At 41.7% G+C, this 25,264-nt stretch overlaps 1 protein-coding gene across 1 annotated transcript in view; it reads left to right on the top strand.

Annotated features, from left to right (window-relative positions):
- The window catches only part of IGF2BP3 (insulin like growth factor 2 mRNA binding protein 3), an 85,844-nt gene extending 61,011 nt beyond the window's left edge, over positions 1–24,833 (top strand). Inside the window, exons 7-15 of the mRNA XM_063123750.1 lie at positions 7,253–7,387; positions 8,845–8,967; positions 11,296–11,431; positions 12,210–12,341; positions 18,125–18,244; positions 19,747–19,821; positions 21,193–21,324; positions 21,435–21,548; positions 22,599–24,833. Coding sequence (XP_062979820.1) covers positions 7,253–7,387; positions 8,845–8,967; positions 11,296–11,431; positions 12,210–12,341; positions 18,125–18,244; positions 19,747–19,821; positions 21,193–21,324; positions 21,435–21,548; positions 22,599–22,700 — 1,069 coding nt within the window. The 3' untranslated portion in view covers positions 22,701–24,833. The remainder of the gene's footprint in view (positions 1–7,252; positions 7,388–8,844; positions 8,968–11,295; positions 11,432–12,209; positions 12,342–18,124; positions 18,245–19,746; positions 19,822–21,192; positions 21,325–21,434; positions 21,549–22,598) is intronic.
- The last annotated feature ends 431 nt before the right edge of the window (positions 24,834–25,264 follow it).

Here is a 25,264-nt window from a genome sequence, read left to right as displayed (position 1 = left end):
TCACCTCAACATGAACGAGCTTTGCAGCCAGTGCATCAAACGGTGCGGGCGGCTCAAGAGTCTCCTGATGAGGACTATAGGTCTGATTCAGACTCTATAGTGTCTGTAACCCCATCTATGCCTTCACCTGACGATATTGTAAATAGTAATGAACCTGTCTCCGCCTCAGAGGATGTGGGGAAATTCTCTGACCAGGTACTCCGAATGGCCAAGTCCTTAGGTCTCGACATCGATCAGCCAACAGAGATTGATGATGACCCAATCTACGATGTAACTCGAACGGAATCTAGCTCGACCATCGCGATTCCCTTCCCTCCTACACTACGGAGGACTGCACAGATCTCCTGGAAAAATCCGTGTGCAGCGCAGTCGACATCTAAAAGATTGGAGTCAATGTATAAAGTCAAGGAAACCAATGCCGAGTTTCTATTCCAACACCCAAAACCTAATTCGATAATCGTGGAATCTGCCCAGGGAAGATCACAGAAAGTGCATTCAGCTCCTACCGACAGAGAAGGCAGAAAATTAGACTATCTCGGCAGAAAGGTGTATGCCTCGTCTTCTTTGGGAATAAGAACCTCTGCGTACGAGGCAACTATGGCCAGGTATCAAATATTCATCCTAGAAAAATTAAACTCTCTCTCTGACCATCTGCCCGAAGATAAGAGGGAGTTGGCGAGGATTTTCCATACCGAAGCAACTGCAATAGCCCATCTGCAGCTCAATTCTGCAAAACATCAAACGGACTCCCACTCCAAGTCGATGATGGGTTCTATAGCCCTTCGACGTCACGCTTGGTTGAGGTCAGCCAACTTGACAAATGAGACTAAAACTAGAATAGAGAGTCTGCCGTTCGACGGAGAGGGGCTATTCAACAATAAGACCGACGAGTCCTTAGATTCGATATACAAGGCTCGCACAACTGCCAAAAAGATGGGTTTCTCACAACCCCAACCACAATTTAAGCAAAGGCGCTGGACTAGACAACCGTACCAGCAGATCCAACAGCGTCCCCAGTTTGACAAGCAACCTCCAAAACAGCAACATCAGATGCAGAGAAAGAGACCTTATCAAGGTCGGTACCAACAAGGCAGACATCAGCCGGATTTCTCAAAAAGGCAGCGGCTTTGACTTCTCCGTACCAGGCCTACTACCCTTTACAGACCGTCTAGCACCCAAGTACCATCAATGGGAGTTCATAACATCCGACTCCTGGGTGCTCACTATCATCAAGACGGGTTACGCCATCGAATTCGATGCCCTTCCTTTCTCTTCGGGAGTGAAGATAACAGCACCATCCCCTCCTCTACTGCTCGAGGTACAGACCTTACTATCGAAGGGAGCCATTTCTCCCGTACCTACAGAGGAGCTCAACCAGGGATTTTTCTCCCGTTACTTCACGGTCCCGAAGAGAGATGGAGGTCTTCGACCGATCTTGGACTTAAGACAACTGAACAAATACATCACCCCAAGGAAGTTTCGTATGACAACAGTCACTTCTATCCTCCAACTGTTGCATACAGGGGTTTGGTTCGCGGTAGTAGACCTGAAGGATGCGTATTTCCACATCGCCATCAGGAAGTCGCATCGAACTTACCTACGTTTCTCCATCGGCGTCGAGCAGTTCCAATTCAACGTCCTCCCTTTCGGCCTCGCGACGGCACCGAGGGTCTTCACGAAGGTGATGGCTGTTGTGTGTGCCCACCTGCGAAAGAAGGAAATACATGTTTATCCATACATAGACGACTGGCTCCTGGTTGCGGAGGACAGTCACACGCTCCAGGAGAATATAACCACGACTCTAGAACTTTTAGAATCCCTTGGCCTGTGGGTCAATCAGGAAAAATCTATACTGACTCCTCAGCGAACGATAGACTTCATAGGAGTGACTCTGTCGTCTCGAGATGGAAGGGCTTACCTCCCGTTAGCGAGGGCAAAAACACTTCGAGACCTGATTCTCGATGTCGAAACCCAAGCAAGACCTTCGGCATGGACAATCCAACGATTGCTGGGTTTGATGGCGGCGACTACCGCTGTCATCAGATTCGCCCGATTGCGAATGAGGATTCTTCAAGGGTGGTTCTTGAAGACCTTCGATCTTCGACGCAACGCTCGCAGGACTTACCTTTCGATACCGAGTCAGGTTCGGGCGTCGTTGAAATGGTGGCTTTCGATGGGAAACCTCCTGGAAGGGATTCCTTTTCAGCAAGGAGCACCATCGCTTACCATCACGACAGATGCTTCTCTCGATGGATGGGGAGCTCACTGCAATTCGCTCACCGTCCAAGGTCGATGGTCCCCTCGGCAGAAAGGGGATCATATCAATCATCTGGAACTCTTGGCTGTGGAAAATGCTTTGAAAGCGTTTGCCCAGATCATCGAGGGCAAAGACGTTCTGATTGCAACAGACAACACCACTGTTGTCTGCTACATAAACAGGCAAGGGGGAACGAGGTCATACCCCTTAACCCGTTCTGCACTCAGGATTTGGAACTGGTGCATAAAGAGACAGACTTACCTGACTGCGATCCACGTAGCGGGGAAGGAGAACATCGTAGCGGACTCCCTAAGCAGGTCCTTCCATGTCAACCACGAATGGGAGCTCGATACCGAAGTAAGAAACAACCTCTTTCGGTATTGGGGCGATCCGGCCGTCGATGTCTTTGCCACTGCAGAAAACGCAGTCTGTACCAAATTCTGCAGCAGAGCAGGAAGCGGAAGGAACTCGCTAGGAGACGCTTTCGCAAGAACTTGGACGGGGGGACTATTATACATCTTCCCACCTTTCCCACTCCTAACAAAAGTCGTGGCCAAGATAAGAACAGACGGCACAAACTGTATTCTGATCGCGCCGTGGTGGCCTCGACAACCATGGTTCCCTCATGCTCTTCGACTGTCGAGAAGGGACTACATCGAGCTACCATCGATACCGAACCTTCTGTCTCGACACCAAGGCAGAGTTCGACACCCAGACCTCTCGACACTCAAGATGACGGCATGGAGAATAGTACCATAACCTCCGGTATCGAACAATTGACGGTACACAGTATTTTGACTGCATCGAGGAAACCTTCGACAAGGAAATCGTATGCTGCTAAATGGCGTAGGTTTTCTAAGTTTGCACTGCAAATGAATCACATCGCTGAGACTTGTCCCGTCTCTGTGATTCTAGAATACCTACTCTCACTGTTCAAAGGAGGCTTAGGACTTTCGTCCATCAGGGTTCATTTAGCTGCCATCACTGCCTTTCATGAAGGTGTAGAAGGGTTCTCCCCCTTCTCCCATCCTACATCCAAGGAATTTTTAAGGGGTTTGAGAAACACCATACCAACCTCTAGAAATATCGTACCGTCGTGGAGCTTGTCGGTTGTGCTCCATGCATTGACAAGAAAACCCTTTGAGCCTATGGCTACAACGAACTTAAGACTTTTAACTCTCAAGACTGTGTTCTTGGTGGCCATAACTTCAGCAAGGCGTGCAGGTGAGCTTAAAGCTCTAAGGATAGATGCTCCTTATACAATTTTTCACAATGACAAGGTTGTGTTGCGTACAGACCCATCTTTTTTACCAAAGGTTGTGACGCCTTTTCACTTGGCTCAGGACATTATTTTGCCAGCCTTTTTTCCAAACCCCACAACGCCTACAGACACTGCTCTCCACATGTTGGACGTTAGAAGAGCTCTCTCTTTTTATAGAGCTAGAACTGAAGGATTTAGAAAATCCAAACAATTGTTTGTATGTTATGGTGAGCCTTATAAGGGACTCCCGGTGTCATGCCAGCGATTGTCACGCTGGATAGTAGAGACAATTGAACTTGCCTACTCTATCTCTAAACTAGAGATACATCGACCTGTGACAGCTCATTCAACCAGAGCGATGTCGACGTCGGTGGCCTTCAGCAGGGGTGTTCCACTTCAGGACGTTTGTAAGGCTGCGACTTGGTCCACCCCTTCTACATTTGTCAAGCATTATAGCTTGGACACTCGATCCAGACATGACTGTTCATTTGGAAGGGCGGTGCTCTCGGAAGTGTTGAAATAGTACACCAACCCACCTCCAAAGGTATGTGAGCTTGTTACTCGCCCATATGTGTGATGCATAGAGACCACGATGAAGAAATGCAGGTTGCTTACCTGTAACTGTAGTTCTTCGAGTGGTCATCTATGCATTCACACAACCCACCCACCATCCCCTCTTGGTGGTGTGATATTTAATAATGACATGATTGACTATGGATTTATTTTATCCTCTTTAATGAATTACACTCATGTTTATGGGGGCACAATGTCGGACTCCTGTAAACTGAGGGAAGGGCGGGAACCCCGTGGACATGCGCGATAGCGTGGGGGAGGGGTTTCCGCCCAAAAGCGTTTCCCTAAGCTATTGGAGATTCCGGTCTGGTCTCTGCGCAGGCGCAAAGCCCATATGTGTGAATGCATAGATGACCACTCGAAGAACTACAGTTACAGGTAAGCAACCTGCATATCTTCTGAGGCATTTCTCTGGAATGGGACTTGGAGGCACTGTTCTATGCTGCATTTGGTCCTTCTTGAAGGGGGTTATTTCAGAAGGTGGTTCTGGGGGACGCCTATTTTATGCTGTACCTGTTGGCCTGTGGTGTCCCTCAGGATTATATCTTGGCCTCCATGCTAATTAACATAACTATTGGGAGAGGTTGTTTGGAGTTTGGGGATTCAGTGACATGCTGATGACACCCAACCCTATCTCTCCTTTCCATTTCAATCCAAGGAAGCTATTCTATATCTAAATCATTGTCTGATGTCTATGATGGACTAGATGAGGGTGAACATATTGAAGCCTAACCTAGACAAGACAGAGGTTCTCCTGGTTAGTCAAAGGGCAGATGAGGCAATAGGTGTTCAACTGATGCTGGATGAGGTTACACACCCCTTGAAGACACAGTTTGAGCATACTCCGGGATTCAGCCACGAACCTGGATCCTTTGGCAATGGCCAGGAGTACATTTACATAACTGTAGTTACTGTTCCAACTGTGCCCAGGCTTAGAAATGTCTGTTCTGGCCACAGTGACACATGTTCTAGTCTGTTTGGACTACTGGAATGTGCTCAATGTGGGACTGTCTTTGAAGAAGTGCTCAGAAATTTCATCTGGTCCAGAATGCTGAGGCAAGATGTCAACTGGGGCTGAAGACAGAGAGCACATGACTCCCTTGTTACAACAACAGCTTCATTGGCTACTGATTTGTTTCTGGGCACAATTCTAAGTGCTGATTATGACCTATAAAACCTTATATGATTTGGCACCAGGCTACCTGAAAGACCACATTCTCCCATACGAACCTGCCAAGGTTTTAGGATCTTCTAGGGAAGCAGTTCTCTAGGTCCTGCTGCCATCATAAGCATGTTTGGTAGGAACACAAGAGAGGGTTTTCTCAGTGGCTTCTCCCGGTCTTTGGAACTCCTTGCTGAGGGTGACTAGATTGCCCTTTCTCCAGCAGGGAAAGACATTTTTATTCAGGCAAGCCTTTGGCATGAAAGTTGATCCTGTTGCTGAAAGAGGTGGTAATGGTTTGGATGATATTTTTTCTTCTATCGTATTTTTAATTTATTAAGTTTTATGTTGCTTTATAGTTACATTTCTGTTTTAATCTCAATTTTATTAGTGTTAACAGCCTTGAGCACCAAATTTTTATTTTTGAGAAAGGCATGATATAAATTTAATAAATAATAAAATAAAATGTGAAATTTGTCTGTAAGAGGAGGAACATAGCAAACCCTACAGCGTGCTTGGCAATTTTCAACTATGGTTTGACCTGGCAGTATGATGACTGGACTGGGACAATGTGGGTTGTAATGTATTCCCATTAAAACTAAGCATAGGGAAGTTGTCAAATGAAATCTTGAGACTATATTTTAACTCTGTACTATCTTACGTTGGAGCAAGCTGTAGTATCGAGCTATGTTTTGCCTTTAGTTAGCATTCACTGATGCAAGTGAAATCTCTGCATTTCATTGCTTATATTGACATCCATTTTGTGATAATAGCTTTTGGGAGTTGCTGTCTATTTCTTTTGAATCCAAGTAAAGCACCTTTTTATTCACTGAGCTATGCTGGTGCTCTAGAGTTAGTTGTTGCTGCAGAACTGAAAGATGACACTTCCTGAATTAGTAGATCTGCTAGAGAAACAGTGGTACTAACATTAAGACAAGTAACAAGCATCCGACCAGGGCAGGATCTACACTACTGCTTTAAACTGGTTTATAACATTTTTGACAACCGTTGGGGCCCATGACACATTCCATATAAAGTGTTTTAACCTGCTTGCAGTAGATCTCGTCCTGGACTAGGATTTTTCTGTTGGCACTTGCAATAGAGGAAAGAGCTTGCAGGAAGGTGCAGCAAGATGTAAACACTGCCTGGTTATAATCCTTAATGAAGTTGTCCAAACTCCTTTGAAGTTATCATATTTAGCAATGTAGTCCTATGGTAGTGGGTGAATATGATTTATATGGGTTCGATCCAGATTTACACCAGGTCAACTGCACTGGCAGAAGTTGACTCCTCTTCATGACAGTTGACTCCTCTTTATGACAGCTTCTCCATCCCCCTGGAAATGCCACTCAGAGGCCCCATTCAGAAGACACCTTAAACTATGGCTTTAACCTTGGTGAATAAAGCAAAAAGCCTTATTCACCATGGTTAAAGCCATGGTTTAAGGTGTCTTCTGAACACGGCCTGGCTTTCTGGCTTAACCACCATGGTTAAAGCCATGTTTTAAGGTGTCTTCTGAACAGGCCCAGTGTCAGGAGACCCTGCTTGATTAGGTGAGCTGTGGTGTGGGCAGAGGTGATATCCCCCCAAATTGAGCAAACAGCACTTCCTCTTGCAGAAAGCCATTTCTTCTTGCACAAGGCAGATCCTAGATCCATCCTATGGAATTTGGATGGTTACAGAAAGTTAAATATAATTGTCTTCTCCAGAAGTTGTCATTGGCCTGATCTAGCAGAGAAGATCTATATACAGATGTATCCTTCGTGCATTCACAGCTGATAGCAAATGGCTATCCCCATCTGCATTGCAATATACATATGGGCCCCGTTGAATGGACTGGATGCATCTTTTGGTATGAATGGGGTATGTATATTCATAACCAGGCCACAAGTTGTTTTATGCTGGTTCATAGTCAATTGTGATCTGCTAGTTCAGAACGTGGAACTGCTCCCTGAAAATTGCAAAAAAATAAATAAATTCTTTCTTTCTTTCTTTCCAGAATTGATATTCATCGTAAAGAAAATGCAGGTGCTGCTGAAAAACCAATTACAATCCATTCTACTCCAGAAGGGTGCTCAACTGCTTGCAAAATTATCATGGAGATAATGCAGAAGGAAGCTCAAGATACTAAATTGTGAGTAAAGAATGTTTTATTACGAATGTATAAGTTTTTGAAATAGTAAATCTGAAATAGATAATTAACAACAATAAAACAGTAGATGATCCTATAGGAATGTCAGGTCTTGATCCTTGTGCTAGGTTTGTTTGTAAGATAAAATAGCTGATGGAAGTAGTTGATGGGCAGTTCCAAAATAGAAGGGCAAAGCTCTTTGTTTCACTTCTCAGTTCCTGTTTTGTGTAGTTTCAAAAAAGAAAACAAAAGAAAGTCTAACACTTGGAAATAGGAAATAAAACATATGTAAGGAACAATAATGTCCATATTCTTCAGTACCAGGCATTCAGGGGATCATTCCCAGTCCACCTACCAATGATATAGTATAAACAATTAATGACTGAGAAGCAAAATAACAGTTTTGCATGTTGTATTTGAGCATCAACACAAATATAATTGAAAATGAGTGCATTTGTTATGACAATTGAAGCTAATTAAAATTATTTTATGAGAAAACAAAAGTCTAACACAAGCTATCATTTTAATGTGCCCATGTGTAGAAAATGGATTGTTTAGATTGCTTAGAATCACTTTAGCAAAGTTGTAGTCCCTGGGCCAAATGCTTTATTACCATAGGACTGTGCTTCCATCCCATACCCTTTCAGTAACATAGGAAGACAGAATCTAGGTGGGCGAAGTAGAAATCTGATCAGGAAAAGGAAAGGCATTAAACTTAACTCCTCTTTGGTTGTTAACACTCCTGTGTTACTGGGGCAGCTTTGCAGGAACCTCGGGAGATGCAAAAGCCATGTTACTCCCTATAACATAAGAATCCATCTTGTATATGTGAAAGAAGGATGTGGGAGGGCAACCTTCTCTTTTCCCCACCTTTTACCTTATAAAGTAGAAAGTGGGATTATGTCGGTGTTCGCCTTCCTTAAGCTCTATTGTGACAAATAGTAACCAAAGCTGAAGGAGCTAGTGTAGTTGTTGGTGTGTAAAGGAGTGCATACATACAAACAAACTCATTCTTTACTCTTTCTCCCCCTACCCTGATAAATTGTAATCCAGACAGTCTGTGGCTATCAGGTAGAAAAGAAGACAGAAGCTTTCTTTGGAGATAGGGAATATATGAAGCCTAACTGATGCAGGCTGCTTCCATTCTTGGCCAGAGTTGGAAAGAATCTGTGGCTACAAGGTGCAAAGGAAAGTGGCTTTAGGGTCAAGGAAACAGCAGAAACATTCCTTCTGCAAAACAGGCTTATCATTAGCTATGTTTAATACTAATAATTATACTTGAAGAAATCAACATTTTTTTTCTTGATTTTGAGCCATTTTATCATGACAGTTTGAGGGCATCAGGATTATATAGTTAAAGCTATCTCTGCCTGACTCATTGAGAAATGATTCAACTAAATTTCTGGCTGATAGTGAATTATGAGACTCTGAATTCATACATTTCTGTGGACTGGTTACAGTACAGAAGAAATCCCCTTGAAGATACTAGCACATAACAATTTTGTTGGCCGACTTATTGGTAAAGAAGGACGGAATTTGAAGAAAATTGAACAGGACACAGACACTAAAATCACAATATCTCCGTAAGTGTTCAATGATTTCATTGCTAAATGGTGCATGTTAGTGTGTGTGTGTGTGTGTGTAGATAATGCATTAAGAGTTTCATCTTCTAGGTATCAACAGCAAAGCTAAAACAATTCAAAGAGCAGGTCCATAAATCAACAACCAAATCTACTTTTGTCAGAGGATAGCATAAAACATGTTTTGAGCAGCATGTAACTTCAAAATGATGTCCTTATTGGAACTAGTTTAATGGTCAACAGGATTTTCTGAAAGCTAGTGTTAACTGCACTCATACCATTTTTTTTTTTTTTTGGTCTGTTTCCTTGGTGGCTCTATATAACAGAGTCACTGAATGTTCAAGCTTTTCCTCCTCTTTTTTTCTGTATGTCTTTTTATCTTGCATTTTTATGGACAGATTAATTAGCAGAAAGGGAGATGGGACAAAAAAAGATGTTTGAGAAGTCAGGAACCAGCCTTGTTGAGGATCCCTGTGTGTGTGCCTGCAGGCATGATCATGGTATACTCAGGGAAGAAAGAGACTGCTTTTCATGCTGTCATCCATCCGTGGGGGTGGGGGGATATGTCTCTTCAGGCCACAATACATAATGACAATGTCAACAATGCAGGCTATGTTGAGTTGACTGGAGAGGTTGATGGAGGAAGAGAGAGATGCCTGTTGTTACTTTCCCAAAGATAACTTCTAGCCCAGGAGTAGGCGAACTTTGGGGGCCTGTGGGCACATTTGGCAGTTTGAGAAACTGGCCTGGACACAACCACAAAATGGCTGGCATGGTCTGTCACAAAGGACGAGTAACCTGCCCAAAAGTCCAACTTCAAGGCACAGGTGAAGTCCTAATATACTAAACAAGTGTTCCCAGCTGCCTCTCCCAGCAATGAGGCACCATTGCACACTTGTAATCCATTGCACAATGCACATTCTAAGAATGTCTCTGAGACTCACATATAGTCAACTTGCTTTGACAATCTCAACTGCTAGCAAAAAAACGTGGGAGGCTAAGGCACCTCGAAGGGTACCAAGAAAAGTGCCCAAAACTGGTGTTTGTGAGCATGATGTTGTTTCCTAGCCTTATTCTCGCCTGTCTTAATCAAGGCACTTAAAAGTATTGGAATTCACAGTATGGGTCAGTGCCTGCTCAAGGGGGCAGAAGGACTTTTCCCTAGGGTGAAATTTACACCTTCCTGGATATTTTTAAATATATATTTATTTTTGAAGCAGAGCTGAGAGAAAAATGGCACAGCCCCTTTCCCAGAAAACCAATCTCTACCATTATTAAGGAAGCTTAACTTGCCTGCTAAGGGGAACTCTTGGTCAATCCAAACATCCCTGGGAGTTATGCCATTTTCTGCCCTAAGTTCAAGGGTGAAGGAGAAGGCTATCTTAGTTTTGTCTCGCCATCCTAACTGTGTTTCAGGGAAACAGCTATTTACATGGCGTTTTTCCTCAAGAGCCCATCTGCACCCTGTCCTTTATGTTCCTAACCCTCAAAGTTTAGTTCTTTACATTGGCTCAGAGAATCTCAGAGCTGTAAACCTCATGCCTTAAGGTGCATGTTTTTCACAAGGACAGAGTGGTCATTCAGACAGATCTGTCTGTGCTTTGCGTTGAATGTTCTGTGTTTTTCAAATCCCAAGGACTTCATCTTCCTGGCTTCTATCCCAATCGTTGGGAGAAGGCTTGGTACACCTCGGATGCTAATAGACTGCTGTGGATCTATCTCAGACACACTTCTGGCTTTAGATGCATCTTGTTAGTTCAGATTAAGAAGGTTTCTAAAGCCTCATTGGGCTATTAGATGAGGGGATGGGTTGTGCTTGTTTATCAGTACAGAAACAGGCTGTATTAGAAGAAATCCTCCCATATCCTCTGCAGGGAACCACTGTGTCTACAGCCACTGATGCAAGCATCCCTAGAAGACATGCATAAGGTCACCAAGTACATCTGAATCTCAACCCTTGTTCATCACAATAAAATTGCTAATAAAATAAATTTCACCCCATAGTTGTGCTCTCTGGGCACAGGATTCTGTAAAAAATTCCGTAACCCTGTTCAGCAGCAGACAGACCCTTTAGTCTCTTGTCCTTTTCCAAAGAATAACAGAATACCTTTGGAAGAAAGGAGAGCAACCTGTTGTCACTCATCTCTCTTTGGCTTGCCACTCCTGTAAAGGATAGAGGAGTCTGTTTCCTTTATAGTGGTACTGCTTTTCTGGGTTTTGTACATCCGACAGACTGTAAACCTGAAGCCCTCTAGATATAATTTACTTTCTGTTTCAGCTGTAAGTACTACCCATTACATGCATATCACTTTACTGCTTTCTGCTTTGTAGATTGCAGGACTTGACGCTATATAATCCAGAAAGGACCATTACAGTTAAAGGCAGTATTGAAACATGTGCCAAGGCAGAGGAAGAAATAATGAAGAAAATCAGGGAGTCGTATGAAAATGATATTGCTGCTATGAATGTAAGTACGTTTCTTATGTCGGGGTTTAAGTTGGCCATATTTCTGATCCTCCTCCAGATATGATAATTGGAAGGAGGCATGCAGGTGAGGGATGAACCCCCTGCCATCAGCTTCACAAAGAAAGCTATGCACAATTGTCTTTTCTGGTGGTAAGGCTTGGTCAGAACATAAACGTTAAAGACATGCAAGCACCAAACCTGATTTTATTCATTCACGGTGAGATTGCTCAACCAGTCCATGAAAAATGCTCTTCCCCGTATGATTGTTGCATGTATCCCCTGACTACTTTGTAAAAGCATTTACATTTGGTATTTCACGTAAAAAAGCAACATCCTATAACTTTCATCTTTAAAAAGAAAAAGAAAAAAAGCTCTCAATCTTCAAGGCTTCAAAAGAGAATGTGATCACAATTTGGTAAAATCACGTGAATTTTCTATTTCTTGGCTGAGCACTTTCCCCCTGCTTTAAGACCTTTGCTACAGCAGTTCTTGCAGGCAAGGGACCTTCATCCTTCTCTGAGTCATCACAGGATGCCCTAATAAGCAATTGTATGGGTTTAGGCTTCCACTGCTGTTGTGCCACTGCAGGAATAGGTTCCTTCTAGCAGAATAGTGACAAACGTCAAACTTTTTTTAAAAAAAGAATTATTAGCAGGGTTAACTGTCAGTCTAGGCTAAACGTTTTAAAATTTGCCCCCTGAACAAGAAAGGTATCTTTATTTAAGATTGTAATATTTTTAATAAGTGGTACAGCTTAACTATCTCTTATGTCATTGCAGCTTCAAGCACATTTAATTCCAGGATTAAATCTGAACGCCTTGGGTCTATTCCCACCTTCTTCTTCAGGGATACCACCTCCCACAGTGGGTGTTGCTTCAGCTGCTGCTGCCTCTTCATACCCTCCATTTGGGGTAATTAGCTGTCATTTTGTGTTGTAGATGGTTGGTTATAGCTGTTGTCCATTCACATGTTGGATCACTAGTAGCTGTGACTGGGAATTTATAATCTGGCTTTTCATTAGGTTGTAGTGGGGAACTAGGCTATCTCTCAGCATGTGTTCTCATCTGAGAGGTCATTGAGCAATATATAAACAAGAACTGAATGAGAATGCATGCAAAATGCTTACTTGGGTAGATGACTCACCTTTTTATTAGATGACTGGGAAGAGTGGCAAATATGTTAAGGATATGACCATATGGATCAACAATGAATGTAGGGAGCTTCTGCCCTGAAAGATGGCCAAGAAATGTTTTAAAGGCACAATCCTATGAAATCAGCCCTTGGAATTCGGAGGCTTATGAGCATCTGGTACAGAGTGGGAGTTGCAGTGGAGGCAATTGTCACCTCCACTGCACCTCCTGCTCTGTATTTTAACTAGATAGGCTTTTTCACTTTTGTGATCTCAGAAAGACAGCCGGCATGGTTCACCCTGGGCCAGCTACGGGGGAAGCGGGCAGGGAATATGGAACCCTGGATCCAAGGTCAAAGTGCTGTTTCTGACCTCAGATCCAGGAATCCAAAATACCCTATGGTCCCCCAGGCGCTGTTTAGGGGCCATAGATTGCTCCCTAAATAAATAAAATGGAGTCCTGGGATTGATCTATGAGATGCCTGTCCTTATACATCTTGTTAAACATGAAGTTGAAATTATTAAACTCTACCATTGTCCTTTTATTGTAGGTATACTTTACTATAATGCTTTTTAACTAGTATTAAAAGCATGTGCTGTTCATGCATTGTGTTTGAAGGAGTGTTTTCAAAATGTGTTAAATGAGTAAAATATTGCTTATTCCTGCCAGACACTGTTCATCAAAAGGAGTTTTTAACATGAGATTTTTAAAAGTTTGGTTTGGATATGATTGGGGCTTGAATTATGCAGTGCATGACCTTCTAAGAGCATTCTGGAGACCAAAGAAGGGAAGTGTTTAATATAAAAGTACTCTAATTCTTCTGTTGTGAAAATGATATGAAGTTTCCAGAGACTACTTTGAATTCAAGAAAGAGCAGGAGTACTGCATGGCATGGTGACAAAGCTCAGGATAATGGCCTCCACCCAATTACTACTTTTAATTATTTGTGATAGGAGCTAACATTCTTCAGCATCATACTTGCAGCTTCAAACACATTTAATTCCAAGATTAATTTTGGCTAGAAGTTTTTGTGGGGTTAGGCAAGAGGGACAAAGTTTCAGGGACAAAGTCTAGAATCTAGATCAGGCTGGTAAGGATATCCTTTTGATCTGATGCAGGCTTGGCGTTCAAGATTGTTGCAAAATCAGTATAAAGAGCAAGCACAATCACCACCATAGTGAAGAAAATGTTGTTGATAAAAACCAGAAGGTTGTTGATTAAAAGTGGAAATAGCTGGGGCACTGCAAGGAGCATGCCCACTCTCTCCTACCTGTCCCCGACAGCGCATGGTTGTTTAACCTGTGAACTGGCCTATTAAAAGCATCAGTGTGTCAACCGGTTCTGGATGGGGTTACACTCCCCCTGAAAGACTGTGTTCACAGCTTGGGGGTGCTTCTGGATCCATCGCTCCAAATGACGGCCCAGATAGATGCAACTGCCAGGAGTGCCTACTATCAGCTTCGGCTGATACGCCAGCTGCGCCCCTTCCTAGAGTCAGAAGACTTAAAGACGGTAGTGCACGCACTGGTAACTTCGAGGCTTGACTTCTGTAATGCGCTCTACATGGGGCTACCTCTGTGCCTAGTCCGGAAACTTCAATTAGTCCAAAATATCGCAGCCAGGCTGGTCACTGGTACACCTAGGGGTGACCACATTACACCAGTTTTAAAATCTCTTCACTGGCTTCCGATTAGTTTCCGGGCGAAGTACAAAGTGTTGGTTATTACCTTTAAAGCCCTACATGGTTTGGGTTCAGGCTACCTGCGGGATCACCTTCTCCCGTACAATCCACCACGCACACTCAGGTCCTCTTGGAAGAATCCACTTCAGCTAGCAAAAACTAGATTAACAACTGTTACCCAGAGGACCTTCTCTTCTGCTGCTCCCAGACTGTGGAATGGCCTGCCGGAGGAGATTCGTCAACTTGACAGTCTTTTAGAATTTAAAAAAGCAATAAAGACTGATCTATTCCGGCAGGCTTATCCAGCGAAATTTAAGTATGTTTTCAGGATGTTTTAATCATGAATGGTATGTTTTAATTCGTTTTAATGTGTATTTTATATCATGTTTTTATACTGTTTGTTTTACACTTTGAATTGTTTTAGTTTTTGTAAACCGCCCAGGGAGCTTCGGCTATTGGGCGGTATAAAAATGCTAATAATAATAATAATAATAATCAGGGAAAGATCATCTGTTGAATGAATCAACTGGCAGCTTTAGAGAAGGACGGCTCTTTTAAAACTGTATTCCTGGCTATAGTGGCTCTGACTGCTTTTTTCTTGATACTTACAGTGGATGCAGCATGGAAAAGGGGGGTGCTTCACAGTTTTCCTTGTAATTTGGGGTTCTTTGTGCTTTTAAAAAAATACAATTGAAGTCATTTGTTTAGGCATAATCTGACTTCAGTAAAGATCTTGAATTATTTTAAAAGATGGCTTCAATTTGTTTTAGAAATTGCAACTGAGTGTAGAGAGAGATAATAAATATCTGAAAAATCAACTTGTTTTGAGTGAACTTTCCATGAGTGGGTAGGAATGGAAGTATAAGACTGGTATAAAGGCATCAAACTAACATCTCAAAACATGGGCTAGTTCACACATAACGGGAAGCTATAATGGGTGAATTTTCCTGCAAAGCTTCTCATTGCAGTACTGGCTGCCATTTTCAAAATGGGTGGGGGGGCAAACCTAGCCAGGAAGAGTTGTTGGGGTGGCTAACAAGCCGCCCACAGCCATACGTTCTGGGTGGCTCGTTAACAACCCTTACAACCCACCCTGGCCAGGTTCCCGCATAACACAAGCGCCCTTGCCACAACTTTGAATTTCCAAAATGGGGGGGCGGTACCAGCAAGAAGCCCCACAGGAAAATTCATCCACAATGGCATCTTGTTATGTGTAAACCAGGGGCAGAATCCAACAGGATGCTTCCATCCCTTCTGATTCCCTTCCACAAGTGGTGGTTCCCACTTGTGGAGTTGCACCGCCAGAACCCACCACTTAGGCAAGGGAGATGTAGCACTTCCTAGAGGAAGCTCAGAAACCAGCAGAAATCCTAGTTTCTGGAAGGAGGCAAGTCAGCAGAGCACCCTTGTATGAGCTCTGCCAAACTGCCTCCTTCCAGAAACAATTATTTACAGTAGTTTTGAACTGCCCTGGAAACGCTAAATCGCCATTGCACAAACGTTGTGGGTGGCTTGTGCAATGGAATTGGTGGGTTGTAAGAAAATCATCAGGAGCATAAGCACCCCATTGAATTCTGCCCTAGGTCAATGTAAATGAATTAATTATTGCTATATCAAAGAACAGAATAGCGCCCTTATAAGCCAATTCCAAGACAGATTCAAGTCACTCTTGGTTCCGTCTGCACTATATATAGCCTGAAGATGCACTGGGTTTCCAGATACTATTTCTCATACTAAATATTCCTCTATGCTCAATTACTGGCTACTTCACTTCACCCTATAATTAATTTTGCTTTGGTGCAGATCTCTTGGTGGACTTACTTTCAGTTGTATTATGCTACTGAAAGTCAGTACACCTATATTTAAATATCTTCACCCTTCATAAAGATGTCACACCCACTGAAGAGACAGAGCAGCTTTTGGCATTGTCAGAAAGCAATGTTCTTTATAGAATTGACATGCTAGTAATAAGAAGTTGTGTTCTTTTTTGCCAACACAGATTGGTACTTTAACAATCATAGATTTGAAAGGGTTGTACTGACTAAAAAGCCAACTAATCCGAACTTCTGTCCAAAAGACAGGATTATTCACCCACCATGGCTATAGACCACAACATGCATTTGTCTCATGTGCTTGCAAAAGTACTTCAAAATTTTCAGTACTTACAGGTCTGTCATGGACCATATGGATGTATGATTTATTTTCATAAGTATGTGGGAGTGGCCATCTTTTAAATGTAACAAGCAGTATCATGAGAACAGGCCTTAAGATAACCTATTCTTAGAAGACTGTCCTTTAAACAATGCAGTACTGCCAGAAGTTAAATTGGGACAATGTAGTAGCTACATTCATACTCTGCTTATTGACAGTTGACACTGACATAGAAAACTACTATTCTTACAATCCAATCTACTCACAGACAGCACTATATGGTGCATAATCAGAGGACATGCACAAACTGCAGGACAGTTTGAGGATGTTTGAGGAAACTTTGGTAAGCTAGCCCCAAAATCGTATTTGGCTCAACCAATGGCATTTATCTATGGCTGTCTATTCTCAAATTCCATTGAAAACAGGTAAAAAAATCTAACTTATCTATAGTTACCAGGTTCCTTGTGGTTGCCATTTTTGAAGATAGGGACATTAGCCCTCCTCAAGCTGTCTGGAACATCACCCCGTCTTCCATGATTTTGCAAAGATAATAGGCAGTGTTTCTGAGAGTTCTTCTGCCAGCTCCTTCATTACTCTAGGATGCAGTTCATTGGGCCCTGGAAATTTGAACTTGTTCAATGAAATTAGGTGTTCCTTGACCATTTGTTAATCAATCTCAAACTACAATCCTTCCCCTTCCGTTTGTACTTCACTTTTGCCAAGGGGGTCATAGATCAGCTTTTGGGAGAAGACTGAGCCAAAGTAGGAATTCAGCATTTCAGCCTTTTTCTTTGTTGTTTGTAAACAATTTGTCATCCTCATTAAGCAGTAGAACCACCATTTCTTTCCTCCGTCTTTTACTCTACACATACCTGAAGAAAGCTTTTTTTGTTGCTTTTAGCATTCTTCTCTAGCCGCGGCTCATTCTCAGCTTTAAAACTTGTCGTTTTAAAACTCTGTAAATATTTTAATTTCATGTTACCATGTAGTCACCTTGCATTAGGCATTTGACTTAAATTGTGTTTTTAAAACCACGCTTAGTGACTAGTATTTTATATGTGTAATCCACAGTCTTTAAAAACTCTTGATCTTGTATTTAATGTACTAATTGTTATGGAATTGCTAAGAGAATCCCAAGTTTTACACAATCCTACACAATGGGCTTCACTAGAATCCTTGCAGTTCATTGTGTAATGCTAAAGCTTTGCTTTGTGGTGTCTTTCAAACTCAGTATGAGTAGTCCTTAAAAATAAAATTTTAGAATTGCTACTGTTGGAAATCTTGCGGTTTTACACTGGGTTGCATCCAGGACATAAAGACTCTTTCCATCTATGGAAGGTTTCTGATCCAGCAGAGCCATTTCCACTGCCAGATTGTTGGAGGACTCATTCTCATCAATTCCCCTATGTCCCCCACCAAATCTGCTCCAAGCTGGAACAGCCTGGGAGATGTTCTTGGGGCTGCTGAGAGAGGAGAGAATTGGCAGGTTCGCCTTCCCACCAGTTGGAGGGTCCTGAGTAGGACTCTGCTCAGGGAGAGCTTCTGCTGCAGAAGGAACATGTGGATCCAATCCAGTGAATTTCTCTTTTGTTTTCCTTTTCTACAAAGCAGTTACTCAACTATGCATGGTGCTGAGAAATAGGGAATATGCTTTCAACTGTGGTGTTACAGCTTGATCGCTACTATTCGGATTGTTCACTGCCTGCCCATTTTTTTTCTTTCCCTACCCTAGCAACAGCCAGAATCTGAGACTGTTCATCTGTTCATTCCAGCGTTAGCAGTGGGAGCCATTATCGGCAAGCAGGGGCAACACATCAAACAACTTTCTCGTTTTGCAGGTGCATCTATTAAGGTAACATTAAACTGATCAACTTCAAATATTCCCAATCTTCATGACTGTTGCAGCAAGTTTCTACAGGTACAGTGCTGTGTCTACCTTAGACACCCTGCTCTGAATATAAAATAGTAAACAGTGCCTGTTGTTTACGGAAAGGATCTTACTCCTTCAGAGACAAGATAATTACAAACATGTTTCTAAAAGTTCTTCGAGGGGGTGAAATATAAGCTTCAAAGCCCCCACCACCTTGGTGGTCATGGTTTTTAGATGATGTTTGTTCTTAACATGGTTTAAACCTCTAGGCCACGGTTTTGAATTGATGCTTATTTTGCCATATTGCACAGAGTTGAAAATGAGATTTTAATGGGAAAACATGAAAGCAACTTAATTGTTCTCATGATGCTTCAAATGTTCAAAATAAAGAAAAGCAAATAGTTTTACCATTTGAGAAGTCCACTGTCTAGACTTCTGCTGTCTTAATATATTTCAGCATCAGCAGCCACAGGGTCTTCCTTTGACTGCTGAATAAAGAGAAGACTTGGCATCAAATTAGCAACAGCTCCACAGCAGTAGAAGTGGTTTGGGTTTTATGGAGTTGAGGGGATTGGTTAAAATTTTTATCTCTCCATTTATGATTAAGGATTCTTTCAAGTGATTTCAATATGCCAAACAGTGTATCTCTGATAAGAGATCTTATCTCCAGACTCTTCCCCCAACCCCACCACCCCATTCCTCCCCTGAGTTCTAGCGATACTACAGAATCTTGCAAAAGCTTCATCTCACTTTTCAACTTCCTCCATTTCCTTTTCCCAGGAAAGTGGTATAGCCTAGACTGTAATCAAATACACTTAAACAGAAGTAAGTTTGACTACAAGCAGTGATGCAATACAGCTCTTCTTTTAAATTTAAAAAACCTACCTACCACTAATGATTGTGTCCCCAAACTCACAATGTATAGGAAAATATTAACATGAATTTCCACTTAATATAACAAGTGCACTTGTGTTTGAATTTCAGGGTTGTATGTGTGTTCCCTTGATAAAACCCCAATCCTATTATTCATCAAAGTAACTGGGTTCACACAACACGCTAACCTATGATGGTTTATTTTCCAGAACAACCCATGATGGGTTAGTGTGTTGTTTGGGATCTCTCTCTCCCCCCACAATGGTGGGTTATTCCCCCCCCCAAAAAAAAATAAATCACCCTGAGAACCCACCACCTGCAGTAAAGAGCAGACAAGAACGCTGCTGCTGTTCTCCTCTCAAGCGATCTCTATTCCAACCTCAAAGGAAGCTGGGTTACCTGCCCAACTGGGCAGGAGGAGGAGGGGTGGTGAAATAAACTATTCTATTTAGCTTGTTTGCCTCATTGTCTGACATGAGCGCAGTAGGTTGTTTGCATAACTACTTAGCCAGCATAGCTTGCCACCCACTATGGGTTAGTGCAATGTGTGAACCCAGCCAATGTGTGGGGGGAAATCCAAACAACTTTTAAATCTGTCACTTGTGTTTTAGATTGCACCTGCTGAAGGACCAGATGCCAAGCTGAGAATGGTGATAATCACTGGACCACCAGAGGCACAGTTCAAGGTACTATGTTCTAAGGTTCTTAATTCATTTTTGTAATTGGAGATGCATCACTACAGGCTGCATCTGGTTCTTACCTTTCTTGGGACAGCTGTGCTACCTTAAATGTCATTATAGTTGAAGTAAAAGAAAAGAATATTCACTGGAGATGCGAACCCTAACTGTCCATCTCACTGTTAGAATAAGGTGTGTGTTTGTGTCTGATGTTGTGTGTGCCAGTTACGCAACTATAAATGTAAGCAGAATGAACCATGGCAGTTTTTAAAAATGGGGTTGCCACAATTGGGGAAATGTGGCAGTGTTATTTACAGTCCTCAGTTGGAGATGACAGTTCAGATAACATAAAATGCTTCCATGTGAGCATGGCTCTGTGCACTCGCAAGGGCACTTGTGGGATTGCCACATTTCTGAACATAGCCTGACCACATTGATCTAATTGCTGGCAAGACAAATCCCATCAGTAGTCTGATTGTAACTTCTAAAACAAATAATGGGCTTAAAAGTCCCAAACAGAATTTTGGATGACATGAGTTAGAAATGGAAAATAGCTGCATGCCCGGAATAACACCCAGTCATTGTGACTTATAAAGGCTTAAATGTGTGGCGATATTTGGGCAACCTACTCTTTTAAATTCAGAAAGCAGTGTCAAAACTATACAAGTTGACTTAGTAAAATAGCCAGAGTACAACCAAATCCTCTAATCCAATATCTGCCTGTGCAGGTTTTTTCTGAATTAACCATAATTATTGTACTGCCTCAGGCCCTGGAAATTTAAGTATTGGATAATTAAGGTTTGGATAATAGAGATTGCTGTGTGTAGCACAGCAGAATGTAGCCATAGTACTTCACTATGACCATCTCACCGTTAAATGTACTACTTAGTGTCTCAAGGTACTGCATTCAAGTAGGAGATTATCTCTGCAATGTTAAAAAACTTTTGTACTCTCTGAGGACAAACTTTGTTCAATGATACTGTCTTAGGCTTCCATTGATCCGTGTCTTACTGGCTTGCTTGCCATGTGTATTAATAACATTATGGCAAATTAATTCAGTGAATACCCCTGAGGTGGTTTCATGACTGGTTTCCATAAACATGCAACATTTTCTAGTAACCATTGTAGTAATATGCAGAAACGTTTACATTCTAATACTTAATATCAAAGTTGTATCAGATATCATCTGCTGTTTTGATAAGTAAAAACATGGGGGAGGGAGGATCAAGTGGAATAATCAGGGAAATGTCTCTTTCACCCAATCTCTCTGATTTGTACATTGGGCACAGTTTTCTGTAGCATCTCATGTGTTTCATGTTGTTTTTACAAAAGATTTGAATTTAGCGTCTGACTTATTTTGTTGGCATATATTTTTCAAAGGCTCAAGGAAGAATCTATGGGAAACTTAAGGAAGAAAATTTCTTTGGACCTAAAGAAGAAGTGAAACTTGAAGCTCATATAAAAGTGCCATCCTATGCTGCTGGCAGAGTTATTGGTAAAGGAGGCAAAACGGCAAGTAGCTGAAGAAAAGTTGAATAATATAAAATATATCTTTTGGATATATTTGATATAAAGTATGGTAGGCCAGTGCAATGATTTTAGTTTTTGTTTTTTAAAAACAGGTAAATGAGCTTCAGAATTTGACAAGTGCAGAAGTTGTTGTTCCTCGTGACCAGACACCAGATGAAAATGATCAGGTGGTTGTGAAAATTACTGGCCATTTCTATGCATGCCAGGTAGGTTGATGTTTCTATATTATGGATACAGAGTCCTTTCAGTTTTTAATTGTTTGATCATTCTGCGCAGATAATTCTGTCAATTAGCAAATGACAGAACAAAAGACCCCTGATAATCCACAAAACAGAGATGGAATGGATTTAATGAAGTCCATTTATCTCTAGTAACAGAGCAATCTTATTTCCTCATGGAGGGAAGAGTGGCATTCGTTGCTTTTTTCCTCCCAGTTTTTCTGTAGCTATTTCGCTCTCATTGTGAGCAGCAGCAGGGAAACATTTAGACCAGTTCCTGGCTGGTCTAAATGTTCCCCTGTGTTGGGGAAATGGCAGAAGGTTGGAAGGACTTGAGCACTTTCATATCCTGAGCCTTCCTTGATCTGCCCATTTCCCTCCACTCCAATGTCAGAGAGAGAAGGGCTGCAGAAAGGTCTATGGGGTCAGGGAGGGGGGTGGAGTCCAAAATCAGATCTTCTCCATGGCTAGAACTCTGTCTCTGTCGCGCTGTCCCAGGGCCAATAGGATTGCAGCCTTAACAAGTTAGCATGAAATTTCCCACCAGATACGTTTTAATAATTGTCCCCATTCCCTTCATAGTCCTGATAAGACGAAAAAGAGGGGGAAATATTTTTTGCTAGTTCAAATATTACTAGGACTATCAATATATATTTTTTAAAAAAATAATAAATCTTGAATTCTTTCCTGGCCCCTTGATGTCTTTCAGCAGGCAAAGGCTCATTTTGATATAGTCATTTGGTCTTTTGTGAATTAGTAATTTGGTTTGCTTGGTTTGCTGTATGTTCTGGTATTTTTTATTCAGTAGGCTAAAAACGTTTTCATCATAACAATTTAAATAATTTATGGCAACATTTTTCAGAAAGCAGATCTGCTATCTGTTGTGTCTACATAGAATTCTTAGGGTTTTTACAGTCCAAAATGCATTTGAGAAACTGAAGTGTGGGGAGCGGGGTGCAGGGAAGAAAAAGGTATGAAAGTCTTATCTTAACATGACATGTGAACACTGGCACTTAAAAACAACTACTTTGCCTGCAGCTTGCCCAGCGAAAAATTCAGGAAATACTGGCTCAGGTAAGAAGGCAGCAACAGCAACAAAAGACAGCGCAAAGTGGACAGCCTCAACAGAGACGAAAATAAAGGTTTAGGAAAAGACCCTTCGGAGACAGAGGCCCGACCAAAGAGAGAGACTGTAACGGACAGGTTCTGGGCACCTGTTGGAATAATATGCAGAAGTTTCACCAATCCAGTCATTTGTTTGAGGACCAGGCCGCAGGTGGCATATGCTGTCTCCGAGAATGTATTCTTTAGGCTCTCTTACTTTTGAAAACCCAGCTTTAAACTAAGGACCCCTTCACTTCCCTTTTGTTCTATTCTCACAGTTTAACATAAACGTGTTAGTCTTCTTTTATTGTTCTTACTATTCCCCAGCAATTTTAGAACTTGGTTTAATGAAGCTTTCTCTTTTGAGTTCACTGGTTTAAAAAGAAAAGGCATTGCTCTTCTAGGTCCACTTGTAAAAGAAGAAAAGACAATTGAAGGGTGGGATTATGGGTTAGGGTTTGGGGTTTAGAACAAGGGCATTGACAAAGAGGTTAAGTGTTACTCCCAATGTTAACCAAGTGGCATTTCTTTTACATTTGGTTGCATTTTTACATAACACTGCCATGTATAAACTAAGGGAAGCGTTCAATGGTGTTGGCCAGGGCATGAAAAGATAAATATGCATTTTACTAAACTACCTCAGGCATTTAATACCTCAAGTAAGAAATTGTTCCTTTTTTTGCTTTTCTTTTTTTCCTTTGGTATTTTGTATACTTTATAAAGCTAATAGTTCTTGAGCATTTTATTTTTTTAAAAAAAGTAAAATTTGATCAGCCAACAGCCAGGAGTACTACAGAATTTATTGAGGTGGAAGATATATAGTAGATTGCTTCTAGCTGCTGGCTGACAGGAGTAAGATGGAAAAATATAGTCTCGGATTATATCTGAGGGTGTCAACACAATCATTTGTTTGGGGTGGGGGGAAATCAGTGAATGTTCAAACGATACCTAAACAAATGCCAACATTCTGATAGTAGCAATGCCATTGTTTTTTCTTTTAGGATGGGATGAAAAAGTTTGATGGTACTTTGTTGGGAACAGAACAAGGAAGTGATGGCAAGAGGCTGGGGGGTAAATTTTAGAAAGTCTTTTGGAGACTGGACTTTTTTTTCTCTTATACTACTTGATTGAATGCATGAACCCTTTGTGCCTTTGACCATCACTACCTACCTACTAATGCTACACTTAAACATTTGCAGCCCATTTGTACTTTACCATTCTGTTTCAAAGAGCAAGCTTCATCTTCAGTTTGATAGGATGCTTGATCTGCTAGAGCCGTTTGGAGGCATGGGTTCCCTGCTCTCCAGGAGATTGCTTCATACTGTTTTCAGTTACCATGATATTGGGCAGGGGAGGAGAGATCAGACATTGTTTGATCCCGTTTAAAGGTAATGAAAGGCTAAGTTTACATATCCAGCCGCTACTAAGGGCCAGACTAAGCCACTTCAAAGGTTTTTTAAAAAATAAAAAAATGAATTAATACAACCTCAAGCTTGGCTTATGAAATAGATACAGCAGGATTTATGCACGTTCTGCAACCAACCACAAAAAAAGGAGGGAGAAAACTTGTATCAAAAGGCAGGGATTGCAGGAGATTTACCAAATTTATTTTTTTAATTTCAGAATGTAATTTGAATCATGATTGTGGTAATATGCATTCAAGTTTCTACAATAAACTTCAGTCTACCTCAGTTTTAACAATGTGGCAACACATGGTGCATAAAGACTGCTGTGCGTGCATGGGCCTACCCGTGTGCGCAAGCCATGCTATTACCTCGGACCCTTTTGTTTGTGATGTTTCTGTGCATGAGAAGATTGGAACTGCTACGCTGCACTGATTTGAGGGGCACAATTAGCAAAAACAAAACTTTGTTTCACCATTTTGTTGATCTACCTCTTAGATTGATATGAAAATAGAGGCATTTCTACATAGAATAGATCATTTTCCCAAAGATTGTTGTTGTACAGGTTAGATAACTTTTGAAAAATGGTCTGTTCTTTTTTCTTCTTCTTTTTTTACTGCATCATTTCTTTACTAATTGGTTTAAAAACCACAAATTTATGTTGTAGTTTAGCAGAAGGAAAAAAGCAGAAGTGTTTTTTTTTGTTTTTTTGGACAATACTTTACCTAATCTTTAGGAGATTTTTTTCTTCTTCTTACAATAACTTACAATTCTTCTTCGTGGTCTCTGTGCATCACACTGATGGGCTCTGCGCCTGCGCTGAGCTTCATTCGGGAAACTTCCATAGCCTAGAGTTTTGGCGGGAACCCTGTTCCTTCTGCGCATATCCCCAGGGGTTCCCGCCCACCTCTTCAGTTCTTCTTTGACCGCCATTGTGGCAACTTCACCTCGGGATCTCTCCGTTTCGTCAGACCTCCTAGAGTTTAAAAAAAAAAAAAAAAAAAATCTTATTATTCTATTTGTTCTATTTTATTCATCTCCTCTTTCTATATTCTAATCTTTCCTCTATCTGTTTTGCGTTTTATTTACTCGCGTTCTTACTTCCGGCGATCCTTGATCGCCGGGCCTTGCCGCATGGCCGTTAAGGCCCCTTTTAGAAAATGTGTCCGATGTGGGAGTAAACTTCCTCCCACTGAC

The sequence above is a fragment of the Elgaria multicarinata genome, chromosome 1 (assembly GCF_023053635.1).
Source record: "Elgaria multicarinata webbii isolate HBS135686 ecotype San Diego chromosome 1, rElgMul1.1.pri, whole genome shotgun sequence".
NCBI classification, from domain to species: domain Eukaryota; kingdom Metazoa; phylum Chordata; class Lepidosauria; order Squamata; family Anguidae; genus Elgaria; species Elgaria multicarinata.
Note: the sequence above shows the minus strand (reverse complement) of the source record. Positions and strands in the feature narration are given on the sequence as shown.